At 36.3% G+C, this 18,886-nt stretch overlaps 1 protein-coding gene across 3 annotated transcripts in view; it reads left to right on the top strand.

Moving 5' to 3' along the window:
* Positions 1 to 777: 777 nt before the first annotated feature.
* LOC105042765 (uncharacterized) overlaps positions 778 to 18,886 on the top strand; it is a 30,021-nt gene continuing 11,912 nt past the window's right edge. The window contains exons 1-5 of one of the 3 annotated variants that reach the window (XM_073256605.1): positions 778 to 976; positions 2,425 to 2,506; positions 2,749 to 2,791; positions 4,823 to 4,917; positions 13,810 to 14,063. In XM_073256605.1, coding sequence (XP_073112706.1) covers positions 793 to 976; positions 2,425 to 2,506; positions 2,749 to 2,791; positions 4,823 to 4,917; positions 13,810 to 14,063 — 658 coding nt within the window. In that variant the 5' untranslated portion in view covers positions 778 to 792. Of the gene's footprint in view, positions 977 to 2,424; positions 2,514 to 2,748; positions 2,792 to 4,822; positions 4,918 to 13,809; positions 14,064 to 18,886 lie in introns of all 3 variants that reach the window. The other 2 variants (XM_073256606.1, XM_010920083.4) reach the window with 2 other exon arrangements.

Genomic DNA, 18,886 nt, shown 5'->3' with positions numbered 1-18,886 from the left:
ATTGAGTTCAGCTGAAGGACTTTGGATCGGTCGATAGCATGGCTGGTAGGGATGTCTCTTTAATGTTAGTAGTTGAGATCGACAGTAGAGGTTAGGATTGACGGCCAAAGTTAGGAGATTTTTCGGTCGAAGACATTACTCGGAGTGGTTCGATCAGAAGGTGAGGATCGATCAGGTCCGAAGTTGTTTGAATCTTCCAATTGCTTATGTCTTCGGTTTGGATGACACATTACCCCCAACAAGTATATTTGGATATTTCTATATAATTATACTGAAAATTCTCTAAACATGGGGCTTGTTGGTCCATCTAGCTTGTAGTTTTTGAGAAATTATCTTGATTCGGTCCAGGTCCTAGTCGTTAAATTGCAGGGAAAAAGTTGTAAAGTTTTTTTTTTTATCTTCCCCTAGGATTTGGGCTGAATGATATTTGGTTAAGACATGATATTTTACTTAACCATGTTTGAATGAATGATCTATTTCATGAATCCTATAAAATTTTTAACCTAATTCGTGGGAACAACCAAATAGGCTCTAAATATAAATTCTAGAACAAAGAAGACCGGAAGATCTAAATAAAGAACACGGAGGCAGAGCGGAACGCAGAGGGGTTGGAACCGATGAGAGTGCGGATTGGCAACAACACACACAGGAATATAAAAAAAAAAAAAAAAGTCAGGTCAGGTTTTCTGGCGGAGCTCCTGTGCTCCGGGTCGGGTCGGATCAGAATCCGATCCATTTTGTTTTAGCACGCGCCTTGGATACGAGCTTGGATGAGCTTCCCTTCTTGTGCGGATGCTCGATCTGTCACCAGCCGGCAGGACACGCAACCCAGCCGGCAGGACACGCACCGTCTCCCGAGCGCAGCTATTTGTCCCGTCCTTAAGGGGGTGGCTGCCTTTGTCTCTCAAGAACACAGCGATTCAATCAGATCTGCTGAATCCATTCCATGGCTTTCCTCTTCCAGAAATTTCAGGAGGTAACTAACTATCCATTCTCTCTAAGTTCGTTTTGATCTCGTCGGTTTCTCAGGGTTTTTTGCCAGTGCTTGAGTTCTGGTTTTGGTCCCATACGTTTATGAGATTTTTCTTTCCTCTTTTTGAAAGCTTTTGTGTTGCCAAACCATAATATGTGAAGTAATTCGGCGATGGTTTTTTTTTTTTTGCCCCTTTCCTCCCCGTTCTTGTTGTCACTCGTTTTTTCCATTGTGTTGTTGGTAGCGAATGTGCAAGTTACAATGACTATCTGAGGCGATATATGCGTGGCATGTTAATTTTGAGGCATTGTTTGCCATGGTAAAGTATTTGGATTCTTTAGTTAAACACGCGATATTTTCTTACTTTTTAGGGTGCAATAAAGTCAGGTAACTGTTGAAGAAAGTAGCACAATCACTTGTTGGTTTCTAATGATCTGTGCAGCCAACCTCCTAGAATAGATAAGTCATAACATGTGGATTGATTGATACACCATAAACTCATTTTGTAATCGCAACAACCCGATGGTGAATTGGGGATTATTCATGAACCGAACTGTTAAGTATTATCGATTTTCATCAAACTGCCTGAACCAATTAAAAGAGATCGCAATGGTGATAATAGTATTAATGTTGACCTATGTTATATGGAAGAAAATATTAAAAAATAATCTTGGTATGATCATATGCCTCGCTGAGTTGCTCTTAAGTCCAAAGCAGTGACTGACAGGAGATATTGATGGTAGCTCATGTCAAGACATTCTGAAGGGGACTTATTATTTTCTCTTTAATTTTGTTTCTTCTATCATCTGCATATGTCAACAGATAAACAATTGTCCTTTCATGCCACTAAATGAAAATCAGAGTGTCGGTCTAGGAACCTTTGAAAACTGTTCCCACATAAAAAGTGAGCCAAATGCTGGAATCTAATGATGTGGTTATTTCTTGTGGGAGGACATTATATAAGAATTCCGATTGACTCATAACCATTGTTTCAAATTGACTAATGAAAGCACTATTCTATTGATTGTAGGCTTAACTATCAGATTGAAAGTATATGTATAGTGAACATGGGGTCATCATTATTACTTTATAACCCTTTGCAACAAGCTAGGCTTTCTATTCATTGTTTCCATTGGCGTGATGTCCGAATTTGGAAATTCATTTGAATCCAATTATGTTCATATGATATTTTAAGCAAGGTTCAGAAACTTGCATTATAGTCCTATACTCCAAGCTGGTTGGTGGAGTACTAATTTACCAACATTGTGCACCAGCCAGCATGATTGGGGCTGGCTGAGAAACTCTTGGCATGACCAACTTTGTACTTGAATTTGATTTTTTTTTTTTAATCATCGTATAGAATGAAATTAAGGTAATTTTTAAAATGCTGAGGTTCAATTTGTTAGTTCTTTCCTTTCTAAAAAATTAAAGTTATCAATGCTGTTTTATAGGTACAATTGTTGTGCAGCTTCCATATGGAGGGCAAGCAGGCAATAAGATATGGAGATATTGTACTTTAACTTTTACAATTAGGTATTTGGTATGAGAAATTCTCACTTAGACATTATTATGAAGTTCATTTAGGATTATGTTGGGCGCAGGCCTTTGGATGAGACATGTGAGTATTTTGGGCAAGATGGGGAGGTGTTGCCAGTCTCTTATGTCTTATTTATTTAAATACTAACAGATCTTACCCTTGCTTTGCACATGACTTGAAAATGGATGGATTGATCTAATCTAACAAAAACTGTGTGTATTTTTTTTTATGAGTTAAGGAGAAAGAGGACTCTTGGAAATCAAGATCATCAATTATCAAGAGTAGGATGGCTTCACAACAGTTTCTTTTTTAATTATTATTGTTTCAATGAGTTTTGAGCTTTCAATTTTTAACAATCTTACCAGAAAAAGTTTCATCCTTTTTCTCTATATATAGTGGCAAAGATTGTTAGGATTTGACGAGGTTTTCATCTTTTAAGAGTTTTTTTCTGTGATGGCATGTTTTTTAAGAGCTCTACCATAACAAGTTTCCTCCTATTATGGAGTGGTAAATGTTATTGGATGATCAATATTATTGGGATTTGAGATTGCTTTACCCACCATCTTTTCTTTTGCATTAGTTTTTGTCTCACATACCCTTATGTGAGAACATATGGGATGGTTGATTGTCCAACACTGTCTGACGGTCGATCATGTCTAGAGTTTCATTATATTAGTAAGAGATAAGGATTATTTATAATCAAGGTTAATTGGTTAGGTTTTTGTACTAGTCATTTGAGGTAGAGCGGATCATGGGCAAGGCTTGGGCACAGAAAAATATCATATTTTAAATAGACTCAGCCTGAAGCCCGACCAAAAATGCGTTTAGGCCCAAGGCCTGACCCATGATCAGCTCTTGTGTGAAAGTGTAGTTTTACAATTGTTAAATGTCTAATATCCCTCTATTGCGAAATGCTCAAACTAGCTTGTTTGAGTTTTTTTTGATGCCTATTATCTCTATATATGCATTTTATATAAAATCACTAGTGACATGGCAATAGAACTTTCCAATTGACCAAGGTTTCAAATACTATGGGATAGGGATGTCTTGGACACTCCATGTACTGACACTCGAGATGGTGGATGTCTTATCTTGTTCTAGTCCATTTCCCGACTCATCCCATCTCAACACTTGTGATGGCACCCCATTTTGGCACTCGAGGTGTTGGGGTTCCTCGCCACCCCACTTATATTCAAAACCTTCTATTCTACCTTATGCTTCATGGTGCAAAGACATTCTCTGTTTGCTTGATTTATGTAATACTTTATGTTAGTAAATCAATATTGTGCTGTAGTTCTTTGTTCTAAAAATAAAATGGATGTTGGCAACTTTTGTTTGAATGACAATTTGAGCAGTCAATAAATAGGTATTGCTAGGACTTCTGAAGGAAAAGATAGTTAGGAAATATCATTTTTTGAGCATAGTTTCATAAATAAGATTTAGAACTTATTTGATAGTATAACATACATGTAATTGGGCAAAAAGACTTGCAGAATATTGCTAAAATGTCAGAAATTGAAAATGCTTAGATAGTGGGAGTGAAAAGATGTGGATAAGGTTGCAAAATTTATGCGTATGTAATTATGTTACTTTGATGAATATTCTGTTATTAATTGGAACTTCTCCCTCTCTCTAATGGTCTAGGATTCTTTGACTATGGTAGAAACTTAAGCTAAATATTAGTCACTCTCTATGAAAAAGGAAAATTAAGGATCTTGCTTTGATGATATATATTAGAAATCAGATGTATCAATTGATGAAAGATGCATGCTGAATTTAGCAGCCATTCAGCGTTGTTTCTAGATGCAGACTTTGAACTGAACTTTGATGGAAGTTCATTGGGAACCATTAGCCATTTGGCAAGAGTCAAAGCCATGACTTAACGATCTTGAGATTATGTTATTCTATGGACTGTACCAATAGTTTTAAGTAAATCTGAGATCACAATCTAAGGCACTAATGAAAATGGAATCTTCATCCCAAGAATGTATACATCAAATATTTACGAAATGACATTTAAACATCATATGGCTTTCTGTTTTTCTACTTGCTTTTTGTATGCTATAATCTGCAGTTAATTTTTAAATGTTCCCCCTCAATTTATGCTGCTTTTCTATGGATTTAACTGTCATGAAAGTTTTTGCTCCATTAAAGTTTCACTAGAGTTAATCAAAAACTACTAGTAAAATAATTCTTATTGGGTAGAGCATGCACTAAATTCATGAATATTGGTATTAACGGCTCTATGTACATGTCTTCAACTTGTGGAGATATTCTTATTCATTTGCTTATTTCCTTTAATCCAATTTCAGGCTGTTAAAACTCTTGCAAAGAGTCCCCTGTTTGCTCGAGATCCAAGACATCTTCAGTTTGAAGCTGATGTGAATCGTCTCTTTCTTTATACTAGGTCAGGTGCAGTTTTCTTTAGCTGAAATTGCTTTGTGCTAACAAGTAACCTTTCTTATCTTGCTATCATGTATTTCATATAGGAGTTCTAAGGGGCTTAACCATAGGTAAGCTAGCTGACAAAGAGCTGACATTGGAGGACCAGTCGAAAGGAATGAAAAAGCAAGTGTGTGAGAAAGAATCCAACAATTGGTTGTCTTGGTCATATATCTATTTTGAGTGCAGGTAGTGTGCCTTTGGTCCAATACAGTGTGCAAGAATTCCAGTATGCAGTTAATTCAAGGGACTGCATTTTTGCATGCCAGGCAAATTTTTTCCTGAAGGGACTTCTGTTTTTTGATCCCCCTCTATGATAACATGCCTTTCCCCGTTTTTCTCCTCTTCCTGTGAACCTGTCTTCAGCCACATTCTTTGTTCATGCCATTCTTCAAATCCTTTCTCATGACATTCATTTAGTTTTTCTTAGGTCTATTTCTCTCATGGTTCCACAAATCCAGGCATTATACCATGGCATATCATGGCTATGCCAGTCAAGGGCTGACGTTTTGTATTGACTTTACTATAACCTGATAAGTAGTAAGACAAGTTGGCAGCAAATTTACGTGGCATCTTGCATAGGAACTCGTTGCAAATTACGAGCATTCCTAACACAATCTTTTCTTGCCACCTCACTTATCCACATAATTGGATGAAGTGGCGATTTCTTTCTTTTCTGGTAACATCTTTGTAGAAGAGTAAAGCATGCTTCTACATAGATAGGATGAATACATCAAATCAAATGCCATGTTCATATTGTATCCATATCAGATACTTGTACGTGTCTAGTACTTCTCAGATACTGTTCAATACTTGTGTTAACAGTATTTTACTTTTCAAAATTTTTAAAAGCATAGTGTATACTTCCTAGATACATTTTAGATATATGTGCGTGTATGTGTTTATATCTCTTAATGTATCCTAGCCATCTTGTCTCCTACTTTTTCAAGATTTCTCATATTGGTATATCTTTATCTTGGCGTATCTGTCTCCTGTGTCCGTTTCTGTGCTTCATAGGCTTCTAGTTATGTTTATCTTAATGATATGTCACTTTTGCTTGAGCCCATAACTAGTGCTTATCTCTCCATGAAGCAATTTATACACTATTCATTTACACCTTTGAAGTCCATAAGGACATTTGGTTTGATTTATCCTTGATTGAATGCTATCCTCAATCATTTTTCCCAAATAATTTCATCTTAGTTGGATCAATTTTTTGTGAAAATGTTGTTCTTTGCAAATGGTCATCTTGGATTAATCAATTTATCTAATCCCTGCTATAGTTTGGAAATTCTTTTTCCGCCTAGTGTAATTATTTTTAAATTTTCTAGGGGAAACAGTTTGGGATTGCTAGGCTCCTTGATGATGGTTATGTAAAGCCATGACTAACTTCATGTAGACTACAGACTCATTTCATTTTTATTGCTTGTGTTCAAGCAAGCCCACCCTAGTGGTTGTCCATGAATTTCCACAGAAGATCAGCCATTAGGATATGACATGCTGGCAGTTGCTCTGATACTCGATCATTGGATAAAAACCTAGGGATATTCTTTATATGAGGCTTGACCAAAGATATTGAAAATTTAATTTTCAAATGATTAATGTTTAACTGAAAGTATGTGCATCTTCTATTGCTGAAAAAAGTTATTAAAACTAATATGGACGGCTAGAAGCATCCAGTTATTTTCTTTCCTAGTGCATGCTGCCTTGAGAGAGATCTTGATTGAGCCTACCTCTAGGAGTAATAGGTTTGTACCAACTAGGTTGATGGATTTTAACCAACAGGGATCTTGGATCTTGCAGTGCATTGAGTTTTTCTATGAGAAAAGCTTTCATGAACAATCTTCAAATCAGAATATGATCTTACTAAGAGAAGGTTTATCGCAGCTCTTCCTAAAAGAGAGAGACTCATGAAGTGGATATGTTCATTTCCAATAAACTTGACCGTACAACACTTTTAGTCTTTTTAACTCTTTAAGTAGCTCCAAACCATGGGGTACTGTGCATCATATACAATGAAGTTAAAATTGGTCCTCATAATTCTCAAGATATGGTCCACTAAAGTGGTGGCTTCAGTTTAACTCGAATAAAGACTAATTCACATATAGATTCTATACACGGATTTTTCTATAGCTCCTATACAACGTTACATTACATGATGAACTGTAATCCTGTTACAATCAAAATTAATTTTAATTGCCCAATATTTGCTGCCAGATCAGAAAAAGTGAAGTGCATTAGAATTCAATCAAAGTTTGCCATCTCAGTACTGGACTCTATACTAGTACCATGCCGATACAGCATTGGTATGTGATGTAGCTGCAATAATTTAATGAAAGTCCAGCACAGGAAGTAAAGTAAATCTCAACAATAATTTAATCCAGAAATAGATTAACAGCATCCATAAGAACCAAAGATGAAAGATCAACAACTGAGATCAAGATATCAATACCAAGTGCATATAAAAGTCCCCAAAAAAAACTCCAAAAAATGAATCTTTCTAAGCTTGATTATTAAAAGAAAGTGGATAGGTCTTGAAGGAAGGTGAAGAAGGTAAAAGATTGCGATGGTGACGAGATAATAGTGATTACTTTGGATGAGAGGGTGAAGGTCGGCGAGATTCAAGATTGCAATAGGTTCACCAAATGTGGGTTACCCATGACCACCAAGACTTGTGGCATGACAATGAACAAACTCCAGCATAGGAAGGATGAAAGACAAGAAGGATCTAGAAAAAATGGAGAGGGAGAGATTGATTCGGGCGTGAGGAAAAAGCGACTATGGATTAGAAGGTAGAGGGAAGCTATATGTAGAGAGAGTTTCTATAAAGTCTTTATTTTTTTCTTCTCCCCTTTCTAAGCCCCAAGAGCCCATATTTATAACCCTTTCTTCTTTCTTCCTTTTTCTATTCTTCTTTTTTTGATTAGTCAAAATGCCATTTTCTCTCCTTCCTCCTTTTTTTTCTCTTTTTTCTTTTCTTTCCCCTTTTTCTCTTTTTCCTTTCTTTTCCTCTCTTTTTTTCTCTTTCCCCTTTTTCTTGTCCTATCTTTTTTTTTTCTTTTTCTCCTTTTTCTTTTCTTTCCCTCTTCTCTAATAAGAGATAAATCTGTTGGAGAATCACATGGTTCTTACAAATCTAGATTTGGCATCCCCGTTTGATTAAAAATAAACAAAAGGATTTGGTTTGGGTCTACCTATCCAATTTTTCTCAAAATAATTAAGTTGGATTGAATCATCACCACAAATAAAATAAAGAAAAATAATAACTCGACGAATAAGATAAAATAACGGCTTGATGTGCTGCATCGGTTCTCTTTGGATGGGAGAGATCTCGATTCCGTCGAGATAGTCTCCTGATAACTTTGGTATAGATCCTCTCGAAGTCGGTGCAACTCTACCTCTGATATCCAGCTGCTATCAGTCATTGGACACCCTTGCCAACGGACAAAATATCGACGACGTGTATCCTGATGTGTCTTAGTCTCACGAACGTCCAAAATCTTTTCTATGCCCTTTGATGTCATCTCTGCATTTGTAATAAAAGGTAGCGCTTTGACACCTGCAGTAATGGGTGCTTTTTCATGGTACTCGAACAAATTACTCATATTAAAAACTGGGGAGGTAAGTACTTTCGGTGGTAGATCAATAAGGTAGGCATTCTTAGCTTTTTGAGAATTTGGAACGTCCCAAACTTTTTTCTGCCTAGCTTGCTATAACTTTTGGTTGGAAATCTCTTCTTTCTGAAATATATCAAAACACTATCTCCTTCACTAAAATTCATACCTCGGTGGTGTAGGTCTGCTGCTGCCTTATATTTGGCAATGGAATCTCACAACTTTTTGTAAACCTACTATTTCACCTTTTGAACCTGTTTCAAGCAGGACTTGGCTTCTGCACTAACTCTACTAGAATATGGAATGGATGTTCGATCAAGAAAATGGGGAATAGGATGGCCATTAAAGGTTTCAAAAGGGGATCTTTTTGTAGTTCTGTTGATGGAACTATTATATGCAAACTCAGTTTAGAGTAAGATTAAATTTCATTGTTTTGGTCTTTCACCTACCAAGCATCTTAAAAGATTGCCTAAAGGTCGATTTACCAACTTAGTCTGTCCATCAGTTTGCAGAGATATGGGCTGCTAAAATTTAATCTACTTCTTGCTCTGGCCATTAGAGTTCTCCAAAAATGACTTACAAATTTAGTATCTCTATTTAATGTGACTGATCTAAAAATACCATGCAGATGCAGAATTTTATTAAAAAATAGTTTTGCAATATGTGATGTATCAGACGTCTTTTTACAAGAAATGAAATGGACAGTTTTAGTGCAGCGATCTACAACCACAAAAATTGAGTCAACATGTCGTGCAATTTTAGGTAGGCCATCAGGGAGTTCCTCTGGCATGATGTCAGAAAACTCATCTAACAATGGTCGAACAGCTAAGGGAATCTCGAGAGTTTCAGTTGTTTCTTTTATCACTAAGGCATAAACCATAGGAGATCCTTCTAGATTTTTGGCAAATTGAGACTTGTTCAAGGCCATCATAGATTGCCTCTCAGTGGATGATGATTTTTGGGATAAGTCTGACTTAGGCTTCGGCATTGATTTACTGTTGAGTGGAATCAGCTTAATCTTTTTGTTGTCCTTAGTGACTATGTATGCGTTTTCCTTTCTGTCATATATGGTGCTACGGTCAAACTGCCAAGGTCTTCCTAAAAATAAGTGACATACGTTCATGGGCACTACGTCGCACCAAATCTTGTTAGTATAAGTCTTTCTGATGGAAAACTTAACTAGACTTCGTCATGTTACTGGAATCTGATTTTCATCTTTAAACCAGGCAATTCAGTAAGGTTGCGCAAGCTTATCAGTTTTTAACTGAAGCTTGTTAACCATCTCTGGGAAGACAAAGTTTTCCGTGCTTCCACTGTCAATTATAACATGAGCAGAATTTTCCTCCAGCGCTGCAAATAGTTCGGAAAAGAGTGCGTCGTCTCCAATCTCCCTTGGTAGTTTTGGGTGCTATTAGGATCCGATTGATAATTAGGTTTAGTTTAGTAACTTCAGCAGTTTCATCGAGGATCTCGCTATCTCCAATAGCATCTTTCTCTTGCATTTCTATACCTTCTTGTTGTTCACTCTCGTCGGTATTTTCAATCAAATTTGTTCTAGGTTGAAATTGTCTCAAAGGACACTCTGACAACTTATGACACGGTTGCCTACACTTATAACAAGTAATGTTGGACCTCGAGGGCTTAGGACTTAAAATTCCTTTATCCTTAGTATCAACAATAGATTTAGGAGGGGGTTGGATGTCATTGTTCAGGACTGGTTTGGTTCTTACAGTGGTCCTCCCACTTAGGTTGCTCTATCATAATGTTTGTCTTTTCAACTTAGACTCGGCCTTCAGTGCATGACTGTAGGCCGCATCGATCTATAGAAAGTTGCAGAGGGTTAATTCATCTTGAATTTAAGGACGAAGTCCGACAAGATAGTGAGCTATTCACTGTTCTTCATCCTCCTTAAGGTCATTGTGGGCTTGCAAGATATAAAATTCTTCAGTGTATTCTTGCACTGTTTTAGACTCCTGCTTAAGATTATGAAGTTTTTGGAATAAGGTTTGTCGATAATCGACTAAAAGAAAATTTTCTCTAAGTTTTTTTTTATTCTTTCCTAAGAGGCGATTTTCTCTGTCTTTTCTAATCCTATCATTTTGGACTTGCTTCCACCAAACTAAGGCATGACCTTTCAACTTAAGAAAGACAAACTTGACTTTTTTATCCTTAGAAAATTCTTTCCACCCAAAGAATTATTCTAACTTGTCAACTCAATCTAGAAACTCTTCGGGTTCTAGCCTACCCTCGAACTCATCGACATCTATCTTAATACTTTGATCCTAATGGGTGGTGTTTGCTTGACATTGGTTTGGCCAGTTTCTCCTAGGAGGTATGTCTTCTATATCAGGATCGCTCTCAGAATTGGTGGCTCCATCCCTCGTGTGTTGACGAGTCATATTCATGGTTTCTAACATTTGTTGTATTTGATTTAGTTGTATTTCTCATGGCCCCTTGTTGTCTTTCATATACCTCTCTCCAATCTCTAGGGTTTTCTAAGTAATTGTTCGTCATTTTGAGATGCTAATGGTCCTACAATAAGATATTAATGATTTGAAAAAGTTATGGACAGCCAACAAGATGCAAGAGATGGACTTTGAACACTTTTTTCTTTTTTAAATCTTTTTAGACAACAATGAAGTGCAAATGAGACAAGTTCATGCAATGTGGGTGCAATAATGTATGGTTCTAATAATGCATGTGAATGAAAACTCTTGAATCAGAACCTGGCTCTGATACCATTTGATGTAGCCGTAACAATTTAATAAAAATCCAGCATAGGAAGTAAAGTAAATCTCAGCAACAATTTAATCCAGAAATAGGTTAACTGCATCCATAAGAACCAAAGATGAAAGAACAACAACTGAGATCAATACATCAATACCGAGTGCATATAAAAGTCCCTAAAAAAAACTCTGGCAAATGAATCTTTCCAAGCTTGATTATTAAAAAAAAAGTGGATAGGTCTTAAAGGAAGGTGAAGAAGGTAAAAGGTTGTGATGGTGATGAGATAATGGTGATTACCTTGGATGAGAGGGTGAAGATCGGCAAGATTCAAGGTTGCAATGGGTTCACCAAATGCGGGTTACCCACGACCACCAAGGCTTGCGGCACCACAATGGACAAACTCCAGCATAGGAAGGATGAAAGACAAGAGGATCTAGAAGAAGTAGAGAGGTGGGAGAGATTGATCCAGATGCGAGGAAGAAATGACTATGGATCAAAAGGTAGAGGGAAGCTCTATGTAGAAAGAGGGGGACTTAGGGTTTCTATGAAGTCTTTGTTTTTTTTTTCTCCTCTTTCCAAGCCCCAAGAGGCCATATTTATTATCGTTTTCTTCTTTCTTGCTTTTTCTATTCTTCTTTTTTTGATTAGTCAAAAATGTCATTTTCTATCCTTCCTCTTTTTTTCTCTCTTTTCTTTTCTTTCCCCTTTTCTCTTTACCCTTTTTCTCTTCCTCTCTTTTTTTCTCTTTCCCCTTTTTCTTGTCCTATCTTTTTTTTTCTCTTTCTCGTTTTTCTTTTCTTTCTCTCTTCTCTAATAAGAGATAAATTTGTTGGAGAATCATGTGGTCCCCGCAAATCTAGATTTGGCATCCCTGTTTGGCTAAAAATAAATAAAAGGATTTGGTTCGGGTTTGGGTCTACCTATTCAATTTTTCTCAAAATAATTAAGCTGGATTGAATCATCACCACAAATAAAATAAAGAAAAATAATGACTCGACAAATAAGATAAAATAACGGCTTAATGCGTTGCATCAGTATGCTTGGTATACCGAGGTTTGGTACACCCTCCACATGGAGACTCGGTATGCCACCTATATCGAGTCTTATTTTGGTACTGTTGTGGTACGGTACATCCAGTATGAAGTGGTACACATTGGTACAGTGAGCTATGATTCAAATAATTTATAGAAAGAGAAACTATGAGGGAACGAGGGAAAGTAAGGTCTTGAGGGTGATTGACTTTTCAAGGATTTGTCCGGTGTAAGAAAGAAAGCTATCTGGTATTCCAGCTGGAGATGTGTCTATTTCCCTACTTTTAATATCTCCATTATTTCTAAGAATTTAATATTTATCCATTTTAATTAGTTCTCAAACTCTATTCTTTCTTCTTTAGAGAAGGGGAAAAAAAGAATATGGACAGATGTTTCGTTCTATGTGACTTTGCTTCTTCTACAGTAGTACTAATTTTATGCTTACCATGCTTAGTGAGCAGATCAATAGTTATTAACAATCTCAGATGGTCGCACTTGCTATTTTATTAGTTTGAGTCTGATGAGAGAGATCAAACAAGTCCTACATCTCCTAAAAAACAAAGTGACCCTACTATTGAACATGTTTATTAATTAGGATCTTGTGGCCTGGTTTCTTGAACTTGTTGTAATGTAATTATGCTACAATTTAATATATGTTGAATGATGTGATGGATTCTCTTCTCAGCTCCACTATTTCAATGCAAGCTTACAAGATGTCAATTAAGACTATGAAGCTTCACCCTCATCACCATAGCTTATTTTATAAGGTTGCATTTGGATTTTTGTAGCTGGGAAATGCATATAGTTGGGATTACATGCAATTGTAGTTGCTGCATTTGCAACCACATTTCCATGTTTGGTTTTGTAAGTTTGAAGTTGCAATAAAATAAAATCTCATGTGTATTCGCCGGTAATAGAGAATTGTAACTGCATTTGGTGGTACTATTAGTTATGTCTCTACCAACCACTACCATTGTTGGAACATAAACCCATGATAAATGCTTCTAGAGCCTTTTCCAGTTGCAATAGTTTGTCTAGATTAATTTGGCTGTAAGACAGAATATTGTAAAAGAGCCTCAACTGTAGTTTGACTTAGAATTTTGGTCAACATATGACAATCCAAAAATAGAGGGTGCAGCTTGGTGCAATGGCAGGGTAGTATGCATTGTGACTTGGATGTCACAAGTTCAAAACACGAAAATAGCCTCTCCACATGTGGGGTAAGGCTACGTATGCTTGATTCTCTTTAGCCATTGCAATGGTGGGAACCTTGTGCAATGGGTCATCCCTTTTTTTATGGTTAACCAAAACTGAAAAGTGCCAACCCCTGCAAATAGGGTTACTTAAACCTAGATGTAGGTATCCAAATATGCCCAAAATTATGTTTAATTTCATTATATTTTTAAAATAGCTTGTTTTTTCCTTCAACAGGTATTCTGTGTTACATTAAAATAGATCTTCATCACTGATGGTCTTGAATTTCAGCTATAATCGTTTGGGAAAAGATGCTGATGAAAAGGATGCAGATGAGATCATTGACATGGCAAGCAAAGCCTCTGTCGCTGATCAGCAGAAACAAGTCCAAGAAAACATACATCTTCAGATTAAAAACATATGTAGGTCAATGGATGACATTCTTATTGGTGATCTAAAAAGCATCTCTAATTCGCAGAATGGCTCTCGATGGAGTGGACTGAGTTTTGCCACTGGTAGAGAAGCGGCATCTACTAAACAGTCTGGTAAGTAGGTGTAACTGTGTAAGGACCTTATCCACTGAATATGTAATTTATTGGCTTGTTAATTTCATGTTAGCATCTTTGTAATTTTCTTTGTGGCGTACATTCCTAGTCAAGTTGATGTGCTAAGAATTGCTAGATTCAGAAGGAAAAGAATCTGAACGTAAGCATTCAGGTCTCTAGAATTTAATCAGTTTAAAAAATGATGCACCTTTTCAGGGCTTATTATCCATATGACTTTGAACGTAAGATACTAGTTTTACTTATTATTTGTTGCAATTTATGCAAGGTGAAAACAATAGCCTTGGGCTGCCTAAGAAAATAAATAAAATCAAGAAAAAATAAGAGGCATGAAAGTGAGTATTCCCTTTGAAATGCTATGCCATATTTAATCCATCCTAATAAGATCCTCGAAAGTCTATTTTCACAATGGTATGAAATCCTGTAATGTGCACGGGTGGATCCTACGTTCAGAATTTATAACAACTCTGATGCACATGCTTGGTGCCAAAGAAAACAAACAAAATCAAGTAAAAAATAAGAGAAATGAAAGTGAGTATTTCGTTCGAGATTATTATACCTGTCATCTTTGAAATGCTATGCTATATTCAATCCATCCTAATAAGATCCTCGAAAGTCTATTTTCACAATCATATGAAATCCTGTAATGTGTGCGAGTGGATCCTACCTTCAGAATTTATAACAACTCTGGTGCATATGCTTGGTGGCTTCAAGGCCGACCCTTTAGTCGCTTTTGGTAGCAGGAAAATTCTACTAGGGTGCCATGAGTGCTTTAGAATGTCTTTGGAAATTAGCTATAGATCCTCCTTCCTAGGTGCTCAGTATCTAATGCTTTTGAGAGATTCAACCTCGCACACATATGCTATCTTGCAGAAATCAAATTACAGTAATTTCTTTTGAAAAGTAGAAGTTGGGAAAAGAAACTAAAGAGAGAAAGGAGAAAAACAAGAGGAATGATGATGCATGGTGAACGATGCTAGGCTATTGACACAGTGTTGTCACAAGTGCTACAGGCACTCACCTATGGTCTGGTGAGGCAAGGACCCTTAAGTGATCTATTATGCATGTTGAACTCATGCAAGATGGATCTAATGACTACCTCATCAAACTCAGGCCTTCAATTGAAAACCTAAGACAATATCATGTACATGGTAATAAAAACATGGCATGATGGAACCACATGACTTGGGCACTCATCATAGTTATGGAAAGATAACAAGAACTTGGGACCATATAATTACACAAATGTAGCACCTTTCACAATAATTGAAACTTAGGAATCATATAACCTGAATCAAAGCCTGCAGGACAAGTAGTTGAACTATGACCAACGAGAGCATGCCAAATTACAATACCAAATCACGAATGCCAAACCAGGCCAAAATACATTCCATTTAACATTAACACTAAGGCACCTAGGATAGCCTGCATCAACACAGATCACATATGTTAAGCCACATATTTTATAGTATCGAAAGTGCAGAATTAGAATTTGTAAAATCAGAGGTCAGAGATTGCCATTTCCTAATCACTTGGTTGTTACAACTAATAAGGCTTAATTGGAATGTTTATAGAGGGCTTGTCTTTGGGGTTGACTTGTTCATAGCAATATGAGATAAACGATAGTCAGGATTTATGTATCTAGAGGTCATATCTCACCAAAGTGAACATTACCATGTTGACTTATTTGTGCATTGTATGCAGTGTCTCCTAAAATAAATTTCTTTTCATCTTTATCCTATCCAACCAAATTTCTTCTTTTCAACATAATTAGAATAACATTCAAGTATCATGATGCAGAGAGGTATGTGTCAAGCTTGAACAACACATCAACACACAGACACAAGCTTTTGTCCTTGCACAATAACCAACCAAACTACCAAGGTTTGATATTGAAACCTGAGTAAGGAACCATTGTCATATTGTAGACTTTTTATGCATGTTAAAGCAATAGTTTAAGACTAATTAACATCTTTAAGCACTTACGATTTGAAACGATATAGTCTTCTAATTGCATCCATTCTTTTCTAAATTCAAAATGCCACAAGAAACTCATCCACGCATGATGCCAAACCTATTTGGATTTTGTGATCTTCATAAGGCTTCAACATCATACCTAGGCATCTTTTTGTTTACTACTCTAGGCATTTACGTGTTATGCACAAGTTACTACCGATTTCATAGCATAAATATTGTTAGGTTGGAAGTCATTGTGATATAGAATAGGCAATAGATAGCATGTCATAGTGTGCATACATAAATAATTGGTGGAAAATGCAGAAGAAGGTAAAGAGCAAAAGCAAAAGCTACTACCATGGCATTTCCAAGCAAGTATTAACATGCCAAAGACCTCTTTGTAGGGTCTTTTCCATGTTTAGTTTTATGTAGTGTAGGATGAGCCAATTCTAATCTTTGCTTATTATAGAGAACCCCATAATTAATTTTCATGATGCATACCATGGGACCTTGCATGCCATTAGAGGAATTCCTATCAACATGGGCATGACATTGTTTCCATGTATCATATATTCTAGTGTCTGTACCATGGAATCTTACATGTTGTGGAATTTTTTTACCTATAAATGCTAATATGCATTTAGTTTAGTGTATCTTATATGTCTAATGAACATGGTCATGACCTACATGATATCAAAGTTCCCAAGTATGATGTGTAAATATATCTAATACAAATCCATGCATTGTGAAAGCATAATCTTAATATTCTATATAAAAGGCCTCTTATCAACAAGTCAATCGGCTCTTGCCAAATCTCATTTTGGTGGTGGGGTTTGATCATTTGGATTTGGGTTTAGTCAATTAGTTTGCCTTCAACTATTATTGTTAAAATCTTACAACTGACAATTTGGGTCTGATGATCCAGATAAAAGTCACTCTAAGAGAACCGGATCACATCACTAGATAAGGTTTAGTTTTGGATGATAAGATTTATGTTACATATTAATTCATGTGGATTTTCTTAAATATAATTTTGTGGACTATAAGACTTTTAGAATTACTTATTTATATTCAATAAGGTCAATTATAATGGTTTTTGACTTCTAAAAGTCAGGGAAAGAAAAATTAGAGTTTTGGAATTAAGATAAATAGGCAGAAGACTTCTTTATAACCATTGGTAAAACATGATTTGATGGAATCAATAGGTTTATCTTGAATAACTAGACAAAATGCTTGTCTTATTAGACATGCTATATATGGGTTTGCGATGGTGGAAATTAGATTCTTATATGTATGGACTTTTTTGATCATTCAATTTCTTTATAGTGGAACTATTTTTCAATTTTCATACATTTTAAACTTCTAATTTATGTAGAAATCAGAGAAAATTTTATAGTCCACGATCCAATCCGATCTACCCCTTTTACAATTTACAACTTGATGCCGATCTTAACAACATTGGTTTCAATCATTTTTCTCATAAATATTCCATTCATCTTGGTTTCCCTTTTTGTCTTCCTCCATCTTTTATTCATGGGAGAATCACCTCACTGCTTAGCCAGGAAAGCTATTTGGTTGAAGGATTCTTGTCTCTAAGATGTGTGAATTCATTCAAAAATGTGTAGGCTGGATTTGAGGAAGACCGGTAAGTTCGCTATGACCATGCTTGATTAATAGGTGGAAGCTTTTCATTTTGATTTATTTTAGACTTTGATTTCGTTCTAGATCTTCTTTATTTTGGTGTTTTATGCTCTGAATTTGGGGATTAATTGGTTCATTTTAATCCAGATCATGTTGGTATAGAAGTTGATGGTTTAGACAAAAAAAGATTTTAAATACCATTGGAATGGGATGGTACAACTAATATGACACTATTTTAGCAAGATCCTGGCACTAGGATGGCCCTAGGTCATCAAAACGTGTAAAATCGAGGCATCATAGACTTGGTTGGGTTGATAAGCACTGGATATATTTCTACAGTCCCAAGTTTGGCTGGTACTATTGTCCTTTGTGCATCCCAACCAAAATGGATCGATAGCTACTAGTGCCGAACCTAGTATGGGCAATTCAAAGGCATTTTAATCAGGGTAGTTTAAGGCATACCTAGGTCATTGGCAAGAGGGCAGGAGCTTCCAGGAAAATGACATAGAGAGGGTCGGTGCATGTCCCATGGAGGGTGTGCCAGTAGATGGCCGTTCAAGAGTGGAAAAATAGTACGGTGGAAGAGATGGAGGTTTGGATCCATCTCTCTCTCTTTGTCTCTTACTTCCTCTCAGCTCAATCCAAGGAAGAAGAAGAAACCCTAGGGGGAAAGAGGAAGAGAGAGTGTGATCAGTCAAGGTGATGGGGAGAGAGGCGATAAAGAGCACCCTTTTTTTTTTCAATAGATATTTCATTATGCTATTTTAAGCATTTTATTTATTTAATTTTAAATAAAGTTGTTACTTGCCAAAGTTTTTAAGAGGGAAGACATGAGAACCCATCTGCATGAGTCCAAATCCCATGGCTAGCATTTTTTTCTCTTTAAAAGAATATTGTTAGGTAATATTCTTGGGGGCAAATTGCTGTGTATGGAGTTCGAATCCATGCACCTTTGCACGTGTGTGCCCTTTAACCACTATGATAGTAAATTATTTACTTAAACTATGATAGTAAAGTAACTATTTTAAACAAAATTAATTTTTGGGTATCCTGGTATAAGAGTAGGACATTGCCTTGCACTCTATGTTGGTATGGGATTGACTAGTATGGCACAGGTCTAGCAAAAAACTGGGACCATAAATATCTAACAAAAAGCTGATGCCACCTTCAGTACCGATTTTCAAAGCTTTGCTTAAGAAGAGTTAACA

Source organism: Elaeis guineensis, chromosome 4 (genome assembly GCF_000442705.2).
Source record: "Elaeis guineensis isolate ETL-2024a chromosome 4, EG11, whole genome shotgun sequence".
Taxonomy (NCBI): domain Eukaryota; kingdom Viridiplantae; phylum Streptophyta; class Magnoliopsida; order Arecales; family Arecaceae; genus Elaeis; species Elaeis guineensis.
The sequence above is the reverse complement of the archived record's forward strand: the minus strand, read 5'-3'. Positions and strand labels throughout refer to the sequence as shown.